This window comes from Melopsittacus undulatus, chromosome 2 (genome assembly GCF_012275295.1).
Source record: "Melopsittacus undulatus isolate bMelUnd1 chromosome 2, bMelUnd1.mat.Z, whole genome shotgun sequence".
NCBI classification, from domain to species: Eukaryota; Metazoa; Chordata; class Aves; order Psittaciformes; family Psittaculidae; genus Melopsittacus; species Melopsittacus undulatus.
In genome coordinates this window covers 68,871,372-68,889,069 of record NC_047528.1, presented here as the reverse complement: position 1 = coordinate 68,889,069, position 17,698 = coordinate 68,871,372, and the positions used below count along the sequence as shown (strand labels likewise).

The 17,698-nt window shown below is 38.4% G+C and overlaps 1 protein-coding gene across 1 annotated transcript; it reads right to left on the bottom strand.

Moving 5' to 3' along the window:
* Positions 1 to 1,080: 1,080 nt before the first annotated feature.
* On the bottom strand, positions 1,081 to 10,134 carry LOC106023515 (granulocyte-macrophage colony-stimulating factor receptor subunit alpha-like). Its single transcript, XM_013129584.3, has 9 exons — positions 10,069 to 10,134; positions 7,089 to 7,218; positions 6,822 to 6,997; positions 5,931 to 6,070; positions 5,655 to 5,693; positions 4,601 to 4,739; positions 3,016 to 3,103; positions 2,420 to 2,501; positions 1,081 to 1,453 (listed from the first exon to the last, which is right to left on the bottom strand). The coding sequence occupies exons 1-9, from the start codon at positions 10,085 to 10,087 to the stop codon at positions 1,382 to 1,384; spliced, it is 885 nt and encodes a 294-aa protein (XP_012985038.2). The 5' UTR covers positions 10,088 to 10,134; the 3' UTR covers positions 1,081 to 1,381.
* Positions 10,135 to 17,698: the final 7,564 nt, after the last annotated feature.

The window sequence follows — 17,698 nt, the reverse complement described above, 5'->3', positions numbered from 1 at the left end:
CCTATGGGTTGTTCTGATGTTCCTCAGTGGCCCAACTCTTGGGTACATGAGCATCTATGTGGTGTTTCAATGGTATCCAAAGGATATGAAAAAGCTTTAAAATTTTCAAATGCTACTGTAAATAGACTGGTGGCAAAGGGGAAGATGTGGGAGGATATCTCCTTTGCATTTTGGCCCTCCGAGGGGAAAAGGCAAAAGGTATAATTATTAATAGTTTCAATTAGATGGCCCCAAAAATATAGAGGTGATGAATACATACACCAGATCAGTTTCACAACCAGCATTTCTATTGTATCACAAGCCATTACTATAAAGTACATCAAAGTGAGAGCCTCAGTCCACATCCCATGGATGATAAATATCATTGCAGGGAATGCAACTGCAAGTAAGGTATTAGATAATGCAAATCTGAGACCAAGCTTGAGCAGTTCTGAGAGCAAATAAAAGATCTGTTTTTATCTCAACCCTTCCAGCCCCATGTTGGGCACCAAAAAATGCTATCATGGTTTAAACCCATCAGTAACTAAATATCACGCAGCTGCTCACTCACCCCCTCGCCTTTTCTCTCTCTAAAGGAGAATTGAAATAATGTAAATCCCATGGGTTGAGATAAGAACAGTTTAATCACCAAAGTACAATGTACTACTACTACTACTAGTGATAATAATGATAAGGGAAATAACAAGCGAAGAGAATATAAAAGGGGAAACGAAAAAAAGCCCAGTAAACACAAGTGATGCACAATACAATTGCTCACCACCCGCTGACCAATACCCAGCCTAACCTGAGCAGCGATCTGGGCCTTCTCTGTGGTTCCCCTCAGTTTATATACTGGGCATGATGTGTTGTGGTATGGAATACCCCTTTGGCTAGTTTGGGTCAGGTGTCTTGTTTCTGCTTCCTCCTGGCTTCCCTTGCCCCTTCTAACTGGCAGAGCATGAGACACTGAAAAGTCCTTAATCAGAGTAAGCATTACTTAGCAACAACTAAAACATCAGTGTATTATCATCATTGTTGTCAGACTAAATCCAAAACACAGCACTGCACCAGCTGCTAGGGAGAAAATTAACTTTACCCCATCAGAAACCTGAACATAAGAAAAAAACAAAAATAGTCCAAACAACCAAAGTTATTCATGGAAAAAACAATGAACTGGAGAGAGGCTTTTAAAGATAGGTTCTTGGGGAATTGCCTCTACGAGAAACATTATTCTCTCTGTTTGCAAGAAGGAAAAAAATATTAAAAACCTGTAAATTGGTGCTGTCCTTGTTGCAGGTGGGGTAGAGTTACTTTACTTCAAGTAGCTGATTCAGTGTTGTGTTTTATCAAGAATGTATACATGTTTGAAAAAATTCAGATTGCTTCTTTCTCTTGCATGCCATTATGTCACTTCTTCAATAAATGCTATTGTTTCTTCGGTTTCATGCATTATTGATTGATTCTTATATTCTATCTATGAAAAGAAGAATAAAAAATTTTGTTAGTGTTTCATGCACGAGATTAGCCATGAGATTACAATTTCTAAATTTGTCATTCAGGGATTCGTAATTTATTATACAGAAGCTACAATGGAACTCCATCAACAGGAGGAAGTAGACAATTCTAGGTCTTCCTTCCAAGATGAGCTCCCTATAGCGGAACAAAAGACTTTCCAACTCAAAAGCCAGAAAACTCATATTTTGAAACATAGAAATGCTAACACGATGAAGGAACAGAAAATAAAAAGATGCATACAGGCCCACCAGTGTGTGTCCCTGCAGATACATTCTTGCTTCCAGACCTGGCTGAAGCCAAATAAAAGACTGCATATTGCAAATTGGATGAAACTGCACCATGCTCTCCAGATGGGCAGTTCCATATCTAGATGGGTGGTTCTTGCTATGTCTGTCAGTTGCTGCTTCTTACAAGTCTCTCCATCTCTTTGCATAAGCTAGAACCTCTCAGCTCTGTGTTATATATAGTTTATTGCTTACCATACCCTAAAAACCTTTCTTCCTTCAGCATCATTGCCAAATACCAACATAGCTGTCAATATCTGCTAAGGCACAACTATTTTTGTCCAGCAGTAGATTTCTTTGTCCCTTTTCTCCTCACAGCTGGCCAACAGTCTGTATTATTAATGTGCTGAGAAGCTTATGCTCATCACTATTCTAGTGATAGCACATGGCTTATAGGGACAGCAGGGTGAAAATGTAATTTCTCCAATGCTTTAGGCAGATGAATTACCACAGTTTCAGAATGGAAAAGGGAGAATAGAAGAATAATTTGCATATTGACCTTCTCTTTAAATATCTCAAGAATGAAAGGAAGAAAATTTATCCTTACTTCTGTGCACCTTCATGACACTTAGGTCATACCTTTGAGACTGCAGTGGATCCTTAATTACAACAAATTTCAGGCAAATGGAAAGAAGACATACCTTGAAATCCATTGGGCAGAGCTCATGGAATGGGTCTCTTGGCTGTGGTATTGTAGCAGATGCTTTTTTCAAATAAGTTCTTCTACAGTGACAAAAAGGGTTGATGAAGAAAAAGCATTAGCGTAACTATATGGTAGTGTTCCTGAAGTATTATTTTACTCCTCGAGGACAAAAGTAGTGAAAAAGTAACTACAAAATTACATAGGCTGAATACAAGGGTGTAATTTCATTGTTCAGAATTTGAATTATCATAATTTATTACTTACTAGAGAATGATTGGAAATTGCTTTTTTAAGTATTTGAATGTGAAATACCCTCAAAGCAAAAAATATTACAGGGTCTGATGGCAGGAAAGCAGCAATGATATAAGGTCTTGTCCCAGTATTGGAAAATTTTGTGTTATACCGATCAAGCGGATAAGAAGATTAGGAACCAGAAATACAGAATCAATTTGAGGGTCAAGATTCCTGCTATTGTTCTGTGTTGATTTTTCTCCTCCCTCCTCTCATTTAGAAACAGGCCAGAAAATTTCTTTTGGGGAAAGTGGTGTTATTTCAGCTATGGAATAAAATCTTTGGACAAGAAATAAAGCTTACACTGTGCAGAAAAAAAGTACAAGGCCTGCTGCCATCACTGATATCAGATATAACATATATGATGAAGTAGATGTAAGTTGGCTTGTTCCTGAAAGACAAGAAATCATCAAAGTGTTCATTAGTATCACAGAAGAGGAATGATTTCACATCTATGTGCAATCTGCTTTGCAATATAGCATCACAGAATCACAGAATTTTAGAATCCCAAGGGTTGGAAGGGACCTCGGAAGATCATCTAGTCCAACCCCCCTGCAAGAGCAGGGTAACTTAGAGTACATCACACAGGAACTTGTGCAGGCGGGCCTTGAATATCTCCAACGTAGGAGACTCCACAACCCCCCTGGGCAACCTGTTCCAGTGTTCTGTCACTCTTACAGTAAAGAAGTTCTTCCTGATGTTAACGTGGAACCTCCTATGCTCCAGTTTACACCCATTGCCCCTTGTCCTATCACTGGATATCACTGAAAAAAGCCTAGCTCCATCATCCTGGCACCCACCCTTTACATATTTGTAAACACTGATGAGGTCACCCCTCAGTCTCCTCTTCTGCAAGCTAAAGAGACCCAGCTCCCTCAGCCTCCCCCCATAAGGGAGGTGTTCCACTCCCTTAATCATCTTTATGGCTCTATGCTGGACTCTTTCAAGCAATTCCCTGTCCTTCTTGAACTGAGGGGCCCAGAACTGGACGCAATATTCAGATGCATAAGTCGTAGGAAACGGGAGAAGTGCCTGAGGATTGGAGGATGGCAAATGCCATGTCAGTCTATAAGAAGGGCAAGAAGGAGGACCTGGGTAAGTATAGACCAGTCAGCCTTACCTCCAACCCTGGAAAGGTGATGGAACAACTTATTCTTGATGCCATCTCTAGACATATCAAGGATGAGGGGGTCATTAAGAAAAGCCAGCATGGGGGAAGAACAACCCCATGTACCAGTACAGGTTGAGGGTTGACCTGCTGGAAAGTAGTGAAAGGGAAAGGGACCTGGGGGTCCTGGTGGATAGGAGGATGACCATGAGCCAGCGATGTGCCCTTGTGGCCAAGAAGACAAATGGCATCCTAGGGTGCCTTAGAAAGGGTGTGGTTAGTAGGTCAAGACAGGTTTTCCTCCCCCTCTACTCTGCCTTCAGTATGAAGTCACTTTAGCTTAGCACGTCCTTTCCCCATAACTTGTGAAGGAATGGGGCGGCTGACAGTATGTGGACTGTCGGTGGTGATTTGAGATGTTACCAAGCATTTTGTGAGGAACTGACGCCTACTGAGGACTTCGAAATCTAGGATGGCAGAAAACAGGGGAAAACAGAAGTTTATAAAGCCAGAGGTATAAATGGTAGAAAGAAAAGAGCTGACAAAAGATCATAAAGAGTTTTGCTTAAATAGCTATCTCCTTGCAAGAAGCACCCATTGTCACACCAGAATGCTTGGAGAACTCATTCATATCGAGATAGGCAAATTCTTCACTTTTTATTGTAGTATATTAATGTGCAAATATCAATGTGTTTTCATCTTTAAGTATGAAGCAATAAATGAGGCAGACAAATAACAACTGAGGAAAAACTAGGGCAGGGTAGTGATTTTCATTCTTACCAAACTCTACAGGTGTACTCCACTCTCCCCAGCTGGTGCTCACTAAACAACCATTGTCAGTTGCTCTGATTTTGACGCTGTACCTTTTTTCTGTGCTGAAGCTCTCAAATATGTAGGAGTTTCCTGTGATGCTGCTTTCCTAAATGCAAAACAACTAGACTGAGAACTTTTTATTAACTAGATGTGCAGATGTTAAGAATATGTCAGGTTCATTCAGTGATGCAAAACATTACAAAGGAAAATTTTACATATATTCCTATGAGCAGACTAGAGTGAAATAACAAAAAACAAACACTTCGTAAATTAGCTTGTTCCATCCTAATTCCTTTTGTTTGAACATTTTTGTTGGCTGTGATATGAAGATGAAATATGTAGTATGCTTCTCTGGCTCCTTAGCCAAAAGGGATTTAGGGAAAAAAACCAAAACAATAGTTTGTTTTCAGTCTGTAATGGGCTTATGTTACTGTAAGGTAGCTCTTTAAAGATCTGGCATTCCCTTACTGTGGATGTTTTCAAAACTGAAATAGTTTGGTGGCCAGATTATACAGAAGTGAAAATTGCTACTTACGTTGAAATCCTTCTCAGAAGAATATTGAGCCTTCTTGAAAACTTGATTATATATTTTTGTCTTTTTTCTTTACACTGGCTTAATCTTTCAGGTGGCATTTTCTTGCCTCCTCCATCTCAACTCCTTCCAGACATTATTAATAAAGAAAAAAGTTCTCCACATTTTGCACGTCTGAGTGTAATGTGGAATTACGGACCATATTTCTGCATATATATAATTGGGTAGGAGTTACAAAAGATTGTAAAGTGGAAGATTTTGTGACTTGCATAGAAGTAGCATGAAGTTCCACATCTGCAGGTGTTTTTTGTACTATGCTTTAGAAAAAAAACATTTTAAAACTTTGAATTTAGGAAAATTGTCAAAAACCAGCATACCGAGTACGCTGAAACTGGCAGACAGAAACCAAACAATTTGGTTGGAGGATGCTCTGGTACAGATAAACTTTCAACCCAGCATAAACAATAGATTTATAAAATAAAGACTTACTGTTCTAGATGAGTTTCTGATGTTTTTCTGAGGATCAGCCTAGTAACAAGAGGAAAATTTATTTCTTTTTGACCAGCTGTACAGTGAAAGTATTCCCTTAATTTGCTGCTCCTGTCTGTGTGGGGCAGCAGTCCTCAGCTCATGTGCAAGAGGGACACTACACATCAACAAGGAGAAGTTAGTCAAATAGGGAAAGAGAACTAGGTATTGGTTGCATGGTGGTATGTGTGGAAATAAAAGCATACAAAATACTATTAGGAATACTATTATTCTTACCGTATTCTCTATGACAATTTCATATTTGAAACAAGCATGTTTTTTCACATGACTTGTGCGAGGTGGTTGCCACTGAATTTTACAACCATGAGAAGCTTCTGTGCAGTTCACAGTGACATTTAATGGAGGGGTGAGTTTTTCTACAATAATAGAATCAGAAATACTAATGATTAATAATCAGCTCTCTTCACTCTGCCTTTTAAAAATATAGGTAGATGTTCAAGCAACTGGTTTAAAAAGTTTTAATGCAGCTCTACTAGAATTTTTATGTTCACCCCATACTCTGAAACAGGACTCCCTGATTTAACACTCTAGATGAGGAACCCCGAGTATAAGCAACAACAGCAGATAAAATTAAAAAATACAAGCAATTGCTTAGATTTTACTGAATTCAACATATGATCTGTGCAGGGATTTTTATAGACTGTGTTCATATTAACCAGAGGGTTGGGTTTTCTTTAATTTTTTTTTTCTTATTAGCAAAATTCTTCCATTTAAAAATGAAAGTTTTTGCTCACAATAGTCGGGTAATTGGTTCTTTTGTATTTTGTGGATGAACAGAACTATGAGATCTAGGTAGTCCCGCTCAGGCATCCTTAGCTAGTTATTCTGCAAAATGACACCTTTCTGTCAGAAAAGAAATATTTGACTGAAATGTTCACAATTCCCAGACTTATGTTTTCAGATAGTCTCTGCATTCATTTATTTTTGTTCATTCTTACACTTTTGACTTTTCAGCTATTAAGGCTGGAGAAAAGAAAAAAATCCCTAACCCATGTTCTGAAAAGCAGTATTTAAAAGATGCATGCTTCTTTTTTTTCCCCAGGGATTAATTCTTCATTCCCCTAACATAAAACTGGAAATAAAATAATGAAAATAAAAAGTCCTTACCAATTTTGTATAGGCTAATCTTCTTCTCATATGACTGAATGTTTTGTCCATTTCTAGAACCATTTACCAGGAAATCAGCTCTCTTATTTGCTATTGTCACATTTTGGAATCTACATCCGGTGTGCCTTCCATAATTATCTTTGATGTAGTTCTGGCATCCTGTGAAGTCTTCTTGCCTTTACATGACATATTGCATCAGTTAAATATTGATAATGTTACTTGTCAGAGAGACACCAAAATTCCCTAGATTCAAGCAGACCTACTTACCTTGAGGTCTTCCAGTACAGGAAATATTGGGTATCTCCTGAAACATTCCTGCCCACATGCCAAGTGCAATTCATGAAGGAAACATTAAAAATGACACAGACAAAATTTTCAATTGCTGTTCCATTCATGCCTGTGAACACAGAATATCCCATGTTCACTCTGCAGAAAGACTGTATAAATGCATAAATCATGCAGATATCTGCAAACTCATTTAGTAGTTTTTTAGCTACCTGATTAGTAAATCCAACTGCATATTGTCTGGGTCTTGCAGTTACCTGATTACTTTAAGATAGCAGTCATTTTATTTGTGTTGAACCATGAGGATTATCTACCATTGTTAGAGATGCTGAAGATGTGACTACAATTTAATCAACTCTAATCAAGTCAGGCACTGTGATGTAGTGGAAGCTAATAACAGACAGTCACTGCTGTATCCTTTGTTTATCTAAGGCCTTTCAATGAGACACTGACATTTTTCTCTTTCTAGTTCATACTTGAGGACTAGCTTAATTGTTCTCGTGGCTTTTTGCTTAACCACTCCCCTTTTAATAACTCCATATTTCTCACTTTATCATTATTTACTTAAAAAAGAGGTAAGGCCATACTCTCATGGTCCTTTTCTGTAAGTAGTGATGCAAACAGTTTAGTTTATCTGTAGTGTAGTCTTCCTCCTGAACTGTCTCTTACATTGTTTCACAATGATAATAAAATACATAGTGCAAGCATTTCAGTATCCTCACAAGCATCCTTTGTTTCTTACATGAATAACTTATTTTCCACTATTTTGGTATCTTTAGCTATATCTGAATCCTTCTTGACATCATGAAAGAGATAAGTTACTTAACAGAGTGAGATAGATGTAACGATTGTGAGAGCACTCAACTACATAACAACCCACTGTTTTAAGCACACACAGTGCCTTCTTTTATTTAGTTAGTTACTATTTTTGAGTCAGCTTAGATTGCCCATCTTTTGGGCAGATGTTGGAAACTGTAGGAGTATCTTCAGAAAAATGCCAGAGTAAAGAAAATTTGCCCCCGTGATCTTTTGTGGTAATCAAGATCATTAACGAGGAAGGACAGGATCTCACCTGTGGGCCTTGAACACAAAATGATTTTTACTTTAATTCAATACTTCTTAAATAGAAAATTTATAAACTGCTCTTGACCCTTCAGCACAATGGATTAAGTAAATCGTAAAGGATTGTATTGGAATTCCAACTTGCTGTTGGAAATTCAGAAAAGGAAATTAAATTGCTTTAACCTGATTCTGAAAATGCCATCAATTGTGGGATAGTGTTTGTCTTACCTAAGTTTACCCAGGTGCTGTGTAGATGTGCCAACAGGGCATTCTATGCTGCCTTAAGAGTGGCTGGAAAGAAACATCTACTTAAGACACAGTTTATTCAGCCTAGTCTAGGGGAAGATGAATGAAGGCTTCGCTATGTTTATTTCTTGCAATTCACTGAACAGATAGTCCAGGGTGACCAGTTCCGAAGGATCCCTCTCAGACTAACCTATCTGCCTTGGTCAGGTGAATCCAGGAAGATTCATACCCTTTTCCTCTTACATCATCTGGAATCCACAGATAACTACTAAACAGAAATGATGCCACTGATCTTTTCCCACTGAAAACTGCAAAATTATTTTTGAAAATGCCTTTTACTCCTCTTTCCTATAACTGTGATAGCACTGTGTGCTGCCCTTTGGAAAAACAATTGCAGTAGAACAGTATTATTTTCCACAGAGATTGTCCAAATTTCCTTTCACATTTCAAATAATTCCTGTGTAGTTTATTAATCAAAATCTTAAGAAAACTTAAAGTATTTCTGTGTGAAGTTGTTTTCTTTCTGTACTGTGGGTTTTAAACTCCCTATGAAAATTAGCTTCTGCTAGGTGTTGTGCAACAGCACAGGCTGATCTGTTACCTCTTAGAGAATTCTGAATCCTGACACGTGTCCACAGGAGATCGTCATGTTAGGAGTTTAGAAATAGCAGTGAGGGTAAAATACTTTTGCAGTGATTATTCTCATCCAGATTGATTAGAGAGCTCATTAGGTGAGAATAAAAACTGTCCAATAATCTTCTGATTATAAGTAACATAACCATGTAGCTTACTGTGTCTCAATACTGATGTGATTTTTATAATCAATGAAAAGGAAGGTATGTAATTGAAAAAAATCCCAAAACCTTACACTTTGTTTTTATATCACAATTTTTTACTAGGGAAATGTCTGTGTTGGGTATAGTGCTTAACACTACACCCCTGAGGTTTATTTCCCAGCTTTGGCTCTGAAACACTTTGAAAGTTATTTTTGCAAGGGGGAATGTATGCAAAGGAATTACTGCTTACATGGACGATGTGCTGTTAGGGTAAAATTATGACTACATTTCTGCAGCATTTTCAGAGAACTGTGAATATGTGAAACTTTCCACTTCAGTATTAAGATTGTAATAAGAGAAAGGACACTGACACACTTCTATTCTACTGGTGTCTAAATGCAGTACAGAAGAGATTCATTCTGCATAGTGATTTTGCTTCACGGATGTAAATGGCTAAAATTTGAACATTTTCAGTTTAACTGGGTTTTCAAGAAAAAGTGACATAGGCACTCTTCAATGTTGTAATGCAGGTCTTAACAGGCAAAATACTGTGATGTGGATGAGGCCAGTAATACTTTTAAAAGTAAACTTTTAATTTTAGAATATTTTTATATAATTATTTTCAGACCATAACAAAAACATATTATCAAAATTTTGGCTAAGACATTCATCAGACAAGACTTGTATTTGCAGGTAGTATCTATCTACTCCTCACATTTATTTTACAGCATTAAAACTAGTAGGAATAACAAAATACAGTGTTCCTTTGCCTACCTTCTTTGGAGTAAAATAAAAATAAAAAATAACAAATAAAAATCGAACAAAACCTGGAAAAGAAAATAGAAAAGAAAACCAGACAAAAACAAAAGCAAACTTACCTCCTCCTTGAAAACCCATTTCCTTGTGGCTGTTACAGTAATGGTGAACAAAAAGGACGGAAGATGTGAATTTGGCTTGGTGGTATATTTTTGTGCACTTTGGCAATGTGATTTCATTAAGTTCTTCTGAACTGCTCATGTAATAGGGTGTTAAAACCCGCCTACATCTTCCTCATTTCCCTTAGCTTGTACTTCTGTAATGTGACTAGGAAAAGCGTGGTAACAGCCACTGTTTTTCACCATGGAGACAAACAGGTGAGAAAAGAAGGACACTCTCATTGTCACTTCATTTACGTATTTTTCACTCATTTCTTTCACTTATTTTTCATATAAGAGTTTGTACGAGGCAGAACCTCAAATGAAAGTGAATATGTGCATCTACCTTGCAGTTCAGATATAGATCAGGTATCATCATTTCAAGCCACAACACTGCTCTCTGCTTACTGCTTAGGGTCACAGGTAGTGACAGGAGAATAAGCTTAGTGGTCTGGATTTCCCAGCAGCTGTTCCCAGCTTTGCCCTAGCCAGCCTCATTTCCTGTAGTTGTGTAACAAATCAATATCACCAGACTGCACAACTTTTTCACTTGACACATGTAATCATTTTCCTGGGCTGGGTGAATTTAATGCACAGACCAGGACAAGTTCCAATACATATGCAAATGTCCTGAGTGTATCAAATCAACCCTATGTCATTTGTCTGTGCTGGTGCCCTGGTTCCAGGAAGGTTGCAATACCTCTTGTCCCCTGTCTGCAGTCTGAATATCCACTTTACAACTGCATTCAACAATGTGAGTACACACAGTGTGGTGCTAACACAATCAGCTGTGCACTGCTCAGTCACAGATACCTGCAACTGTCCTTGTTAGCAGGCTCTGAAATGAGTAAGCCCAAGGCTTTTTTGCTATTTTGACTGCTCTTGGCACTGAAGAGTGTGCCTGTGTCCTAAAAGGTGTTTGTCCAGCAAACCAACTCTCTGTGAACTGAGAAACGTAGCAACTGCCTTTTCATATACTCTATAGCACAGTCTGATTACAGAACCTTCTGCCTTTCTCACCTTTTAATACTGTGAACAGGCAAATGAAGTTATTTAAGTAGACAACAGCATTTAAATCTGGTTACTTATAATGTTCACTGAGTATACTAGTTTTACTATACATATCTGTTATATCTCACTGAAAGAGGAGTATTAAGTCTGATTAAATCTGTCCTGCTTCTGTCTGTCTGTATCATGTACAGCTTCATTCCCACAGCCTTTGTTCTTGTTGCTGTTCTGGCAAATGAGGAATTGGGGGTGTTCTTGAGATGTTTCCTCTTCTTCAGGTCTCAATTCCTCAATTTTATTTATACGGTAACAACAGGATACTATTGTGTTCCCTGCTAAGACACTTAATTTCAGGACCTACAGAAGTAAGGCTTTTTGTTCTCTTTCTCACTTTCTGTTGTAGACATATCTGTAAAATTTGAGTGAATTATGGTTTTAGGATATATTTGTATCAGCAATCCTGAAACCTCATTTACTATAAGGTATGTACAGCCTACCCAGCTAGATGACAGCAACACTGTGTAGGTTCACAGCTAAACAACTGATTCTTATAAGTGTTTGTAAGTTGCACAGAATGAAACAGGAAAGGGTGTAAGTATGTAATCACACTCATGTCAAAGCTTTTCAGTATGGCAGGAAATACTAGTTGTTGTGTAATGGACACAGTCTATAACCTTGCTACTATTATGTTCTAGTTTAATAAATGAAAATTTCTCAGAACATTTCACACTGTTAGACAGATGAATTTTCCAGGAAAACCACTGTAATAGTTCAGTGATTTCTTGTATTTTTGGGGTTATGTTCTCTAGTTCATCAGCAAGATTGCTGTTTTCCAAAATGTCAGTTCATTCTACATCTTGTCCTTGAGGCTGTTGAGGGCAAATTGCCTAGGAAAAAAAAAAAAAGAAGTTAGAGAAATTGAACGATTAGAAAAACCAGAGCAGAAAAGAGCTTAAATCCCATCAGTGATACATACAAACTTCTAGATGATCAGACACTTGATATACACTCTCCTTATGTTCCAACAGGGAGATAAAATATGGGACCTGATCTAGAGTCACAGGTATCACTAGGTAATTTATCATTATATCAACACATGAGCCTTCAGGTTAAGCCATGCAGTATAAAATTAGGGATGTTTTCTTTGTTGTCAATAACAGAGGAAGAAATTGCCCTATTTGATTCAGGCCATATTATATAATTTAGCTCCAAGATGTGGTACCTGGTGAACTTGCCCAGGAGCAGGTTGCCCAGGGGAGTCGTGGAGTCTCACTCTCTGGAGACATTCAAAACGTGCCTGGACGTGTTCTTGTGTAACCTGCTCTAGGTGGCCCTGCCTTGGCAGTGCAAGTGGACCAGATGATCTCTAGAGATCATCAGCACTAACAATTCTGTGATTCTGTGAAGTTGCACTCACTACATCTTCTCTGAAACAGTATATGAATTGTTTGCAACTAAAAACCCCAAATCATGACCTAATCTTACGAATCAAGCGAAATTGACAAAATGAAAGAAAATGTCTCCTGATGAGAGTTCTGCATAAGGTACAAACTGGCACATCTTTCGGATAAGCTGCCAGGTCTTATGGAAAACAAATTTTTTCAGCTCTGTTTCCCTGTCACCATTCTATAATGTATAGAAAGATAACCATCAAGTTGTGAAGCATGCTTTTATATTACTGTGTTCAGGTAGAACAAAAGCTAATTGATGATCTTATGACTAGTGTGAATTCTCCATTTGGCTTGCAAGGAAATCTTATTACTTACATCTTGACTAGGGAAAAATCAGTCAACCCAACTCTGCCTCTTTAGCACTTGTGGCAAGATGCCAAGTTGGCACCAGATGAGCTGTAACACTTTGTAAGACAAGTGCACTCATGGCAATCCAGCATGCACATTACTCATGCTCTGCTTACTGGTGAGATAAAGAAAAAAAACACCAAGCATCAAGTGGTAGTCTACTGATGCAAGGCAGAGCACCAATTTTATTACCTTTCTATTTTGTATCAGCATTTCTACATCCTAAGTGTGTGTGTGGGAAGGACATGCTTTTGCAAGTAAATATTTGGAATAGCTTCCATGAAAACCTCTGCAAGGGCCCACAGACCAGTGGTCTTTCTCAGTAGACGCCCCTACTACAAGTATGTTTCATGTTACTAGTGTTTCTCCCCCAAGCTCAAGAAAGGCTTAAGATAAACTCACCTGTGATTTTCACCTTGAGCTCAGCATGTAAAATTGGTTGTGCCTCTCTGTCTTTCAGAGAACTTCTGTGAATGCTGGGCTATTTGCTTACTCCAGGGAAGAACTAGTTTTCAAGCTCTATTCAGGCTCGCAATTAATTTCCAAATAAAATGCCAGAAATCTCTCTTTGGAAAGCTCTCAAGGAGAGAAAACATTTTAAAATATACTCATCCACCATCCACTGTTTGTAAGGTGTCCTGATTGGGATACTTTCCCTGCAATAATGAATGGAAAAAAGTGAAAGTTCACTATAAAGCTCCACTTCAAAAGAGTAGTTTGGTTGGCAAAACAGATCAAAAGGTTTAGATAGGTGGGTGATGTTTATGCCTTTATCATAGTTAGCAGCAGGTGAAGTAATGCAGTATGAGTATGGGCAGTCAGCAGTTTCTTCTTAGTTAAGAGGTATTGCATCTTCTTTATTCAATTCCTTCTAAAAAGAACCAGTTTGCATAAAAGACTCTGCAGAGAACTTTTCATTAAAGGCTTTTGGGAACAGATGCAAAAAGATATGCAGAATTCCTGTGAAAACATAGCAACAGAAAAAAATCAAAACCAAAAGAAAACAAATGCTCCATTTCACTTTCAAAGGTGTGAAGAATCAAACAATCAGCAAACTGATTTCTGTGAGACTTAAAGTAACCACTCCCCAAAGAAAACTCCATGTGTGTTTGTCTTCCAGTGAAAGGTTTCCCTGGAAAAAGAAATGCAATGTTACTCGTGGTGAAGTTGATATTATGAAGATTTTATGGTTTAGTTGTTGTTTCTTCTCAGTGACATCTTCATGTTAGAACAGAAGGTGATTTCATGAAAACATTAATGGGATAAACATGCCAAGAAAAGGTAATGTTGTAAATTCAAATAGAAATCAGGAGATTCTTTTCTGAACTTCATAGAATGAAACTGCTGAGAAAGCCAAGGGGTATCAGTAAGAAGATGTAGAATTCACTTAGTCTTTCAAAGTTGATGTTGCTTTTTGCTGAAGTCCCTTCAGCAAGAAAAACACCTTCCTGAAGAAAGTGAGGGCTGAAGCACACATGCTCCAGAACATGTGAAGCAATAATGACACTGATCTGCGAAAAGCTATGTTGTATGTTTATTTATAGTTCTTAAAAGAACACTTGCAACAGGCATGCTCATAAACAACATAAGTAGGAGAAATCCACAATTACACCAAAAGTTTATTTTGAGAAATTGCATTATGGCAATGTCTGGGAGATTGAGAGACCTTGTGAATTACAGGCCATTGCATTTACCCAGTACAGTTATTGTTTTCATAAAACAGGAAATGGGAGAGAAGAAAAACTTAGTATTTCTGATTGCAGCTCTGTAGTGGAATTGAAAGAGTCCTACCAGAGGATAAAGATAGTGCTGAGATGTCTGTGTCTACTTAACTTCTGTAATTCTTGAAACTGGACCCTGAAGATTCTCAGAACAGAATTATTCTTGGAACCCTGAGTTCAGCACTGGAGAAACTGGGTTGTAATGTAAATGCTACAATGAACTGTGATACAAAAAAAAAAAAAAAAGCTGGTATAAAAGCCTTAATTTACTGTCAAGTGAATTTCCTTTATTGTGAAATAGATTGAAAAAGTTAGAGCCTTCAATATTTATACAGAGTCAACAATAAATATGCAATCAGTTTCAGTATAGGCAATCTAACTAACTATATGGAATGTATGAATTAATGAAAATTCACCCTGTCTTGTCAATAAGAGTCTCAAAATCAGTGTTTGACCTAGACATGGATGTTTTCACCAAACCACCTGTCCTGGGTTCAGCAGTAGCAGTCATTTTTTCTCCTTCTTAGTAGCTGGTGCAGTGCTGTGGTTTTGACTTTCAGCCTGGGAACAACATTGATAACACAGATGTTTTTAGTTGTTGCTCAGTAATGTTTACTCTGACCAAGGACTTTCTGAGACTCATGCAGTGCCAGGGAGCAGGGGAAGCCGGAAGGAAGCAGAGACAGGACACCTGACCCAAACTGGGCAAAGAGATATTCCATACTACAGCACTTCATGCCCAGTATATAAACTGGGGGCAGTTACCCAGAAGGGCTAGATCATTGCTCAGGTCTAGCTGGGTATTGGTCGGTGGGTGGTGAGCAGTTGTATTCTCTTCCCTTGTTATTTCCCTTATCATTATTATTATTGGTGGTAGCAGCAGTGATTTCTGTTATACCTTAGTTACTGGACTGTTCTTATTTCAGCCAGTGGCAGTTACATTCTTTCGATTCTCCTCCCCATCCCTCCAGAAGTGAGGGGAGGAAGGGGGTAATGAGCAAGCGACTGTGTGGTTCTGGGCTGCTGGCTGAGCTTAAATCACGTCACCATTCAACTTGGTGATGGAGTTCACTTTAGCTGCTTTGTAGTCTAAAGGACTATTTGGTGCATGACCAAACTATGCTTCAAATTTGACAAGCAGAGTTTATACCCCTCCAAGAAACAGCTAATATGTTGGCTGAATTTATTTCAGATCTGCAAATACCAGTAGGTCTCCTCAAACTACAGCCTGTTGATTTGGTCCAAACCCCTCCTTTTCCTTTATTTATGACATACAGAAAAAGCTGTTAGTTTTTCTAATGAAAACACTCTGAGATGTAGCAAGGAGATTTATTTAAACCTTTTACTCCTTCTGTTCTGCAGTTGAAAAGGAAAGGGGAAATTGCAAGCAACTGCAGCTAGTGGTAGGCTGACCTCACATGGTAAGGAAATTGTAAGCAGAAATTTACCAAGTATCAATTTATCTGTAACAATGCAGAGCTGCAGACCCAGCATATCTCAGTATAGGTTTATCCAGTAGGTACACTAGATAGCCCTATCATGGGTATTACAGTACTTGAAAACTGAGAAGCTCAGCTTCTCAGTGTGGCGGTGACTAGTCCCTATGTTTTCAGTTTACAAGAAGTATTTTTTCACTCTATTTGCTTTATCTTTTTGATTTAGCTTGCTTGTCTCTGATCCTAGGCTACCATCATGTGGCCAAAATGAGAATCTTCTCAGGTAACAGAAACAAAGACTTATTACTCAGCCTGGAAGCCAGCAAGGTACTGCCTGTGTATGCGAAGGCAATGTGTAACCTTCAGAGGGCTTAAATTTGCTTCTTGACTGCAATCAGTCATCCCTTACATAGACACGCTGCCCTTTGGTTTGTGTCTATTTTGTTCTGCTTTAATTCTTCCCTGCCCACTTACTGACAAAACATACCCTAATTTCTGACAGAAAAGGTGCAAATTTTTTGTAAGTAGCAGCACTGGCCCACTCCATGCATTAAATTCAGGTTTATCTATGCTGGCTATTTCTGCTAACACATTCTAAACCTTACAGTTTTAAGTCATCCTGATGTGAATCCTTTCATATAGTCCCCCATGACCTTCTTGCCTCTAGACTGGGGAGTTATCAGTTTGAGAGACAGACTGTTAGATGGCTATGGAATTGGCTGGGTGGGTGTACCCTAACACTTACAGTAGTCAATGGCTCAATGTCCAAGTGGAAACCAGTAATGAGTGGCGTCTTTAAAGGATCTGTACTGGGATCAGTGCTGTTTAACATCTTCATCAATGGTATAGATAGTGGGATTGAGTGTGCACTCAGCAAGTTGTTAGATGACACCAAGCTGAGCGGTGCAGTTGGTTGGCTAGAGGAAAGGGATGCTATCCTGAGCTTGACAGGCTTGAGGGGTTGCTCCTTGCAAACCTGTTGATGCTCAATAAGGCCAAGTGCAAGGTCCTGGGCTGGGTTAATCCCAAGTCTAAATACAGGGTGGGAGATGAAAGGATTGAGAGCAGCCCTGCAGTGAAAGACTCGAGGATATTGGTGGATGTGACCCGGCAATGTGTACTTGTGGTGCAGAAAGCCAGCCGTACCTTGCGGTGCATCAAAAGGAGTATGTTCTCCACTGAAAAGACATTTTTTTTGTGTCAGAATTCCTCTGCCTTTTAAGCTGCAATGACAATAATTGGATTATTACTAAGAAGATAATATTCATCAATCTGAAACTGTGGCTATACAGCCGCTGCATAAATACTTTCATTCCTTTCCCATGCACTCACTATTTTACTCACAGAGAGCTGTGCTCAGGTTCTTCAGTCTTTTCCAGGCTAGAAAAATTGTGTGAGAAATTTGTATTGTGTAGGCTATGTATTGTGTAAGAAAATAATGAGGAAGTAAAAAAATGATCTTCCTCTGCATTTCTGCATTTCTTAGTAACCATGGATTTATCATGTTCTAATCTTTACTTTCTAGTAAAATTTTGCGTCAAGGCAATTTCTTCTAAGTACCTCATTCATGAGCTGTTGTTCAAGCTTGAGAGATACACTATCTGAGCTAGTTCAGCTGTGTTTTGCTGTA

Bases quoted from the DNA above. Each gene is read 5' to 3' on its own strand.
- LOC106023515 (XM_013129584.3), bottom strand. The intron at 6,998-7,088 runs GTAAGTAGGTCT...TGTCATGTAAAG, and splicing joins CTGTACTGGAAGACCTCAAG to GCAAGAAGACTTCACAGGAT. The intron at 5,694-5,930 runs GTAAGAATAATA...TCTTGTTACTAG, and splicing joins AAATTGTCATAGAGAATACG to GCTGATCCTCAGAAAAACAT.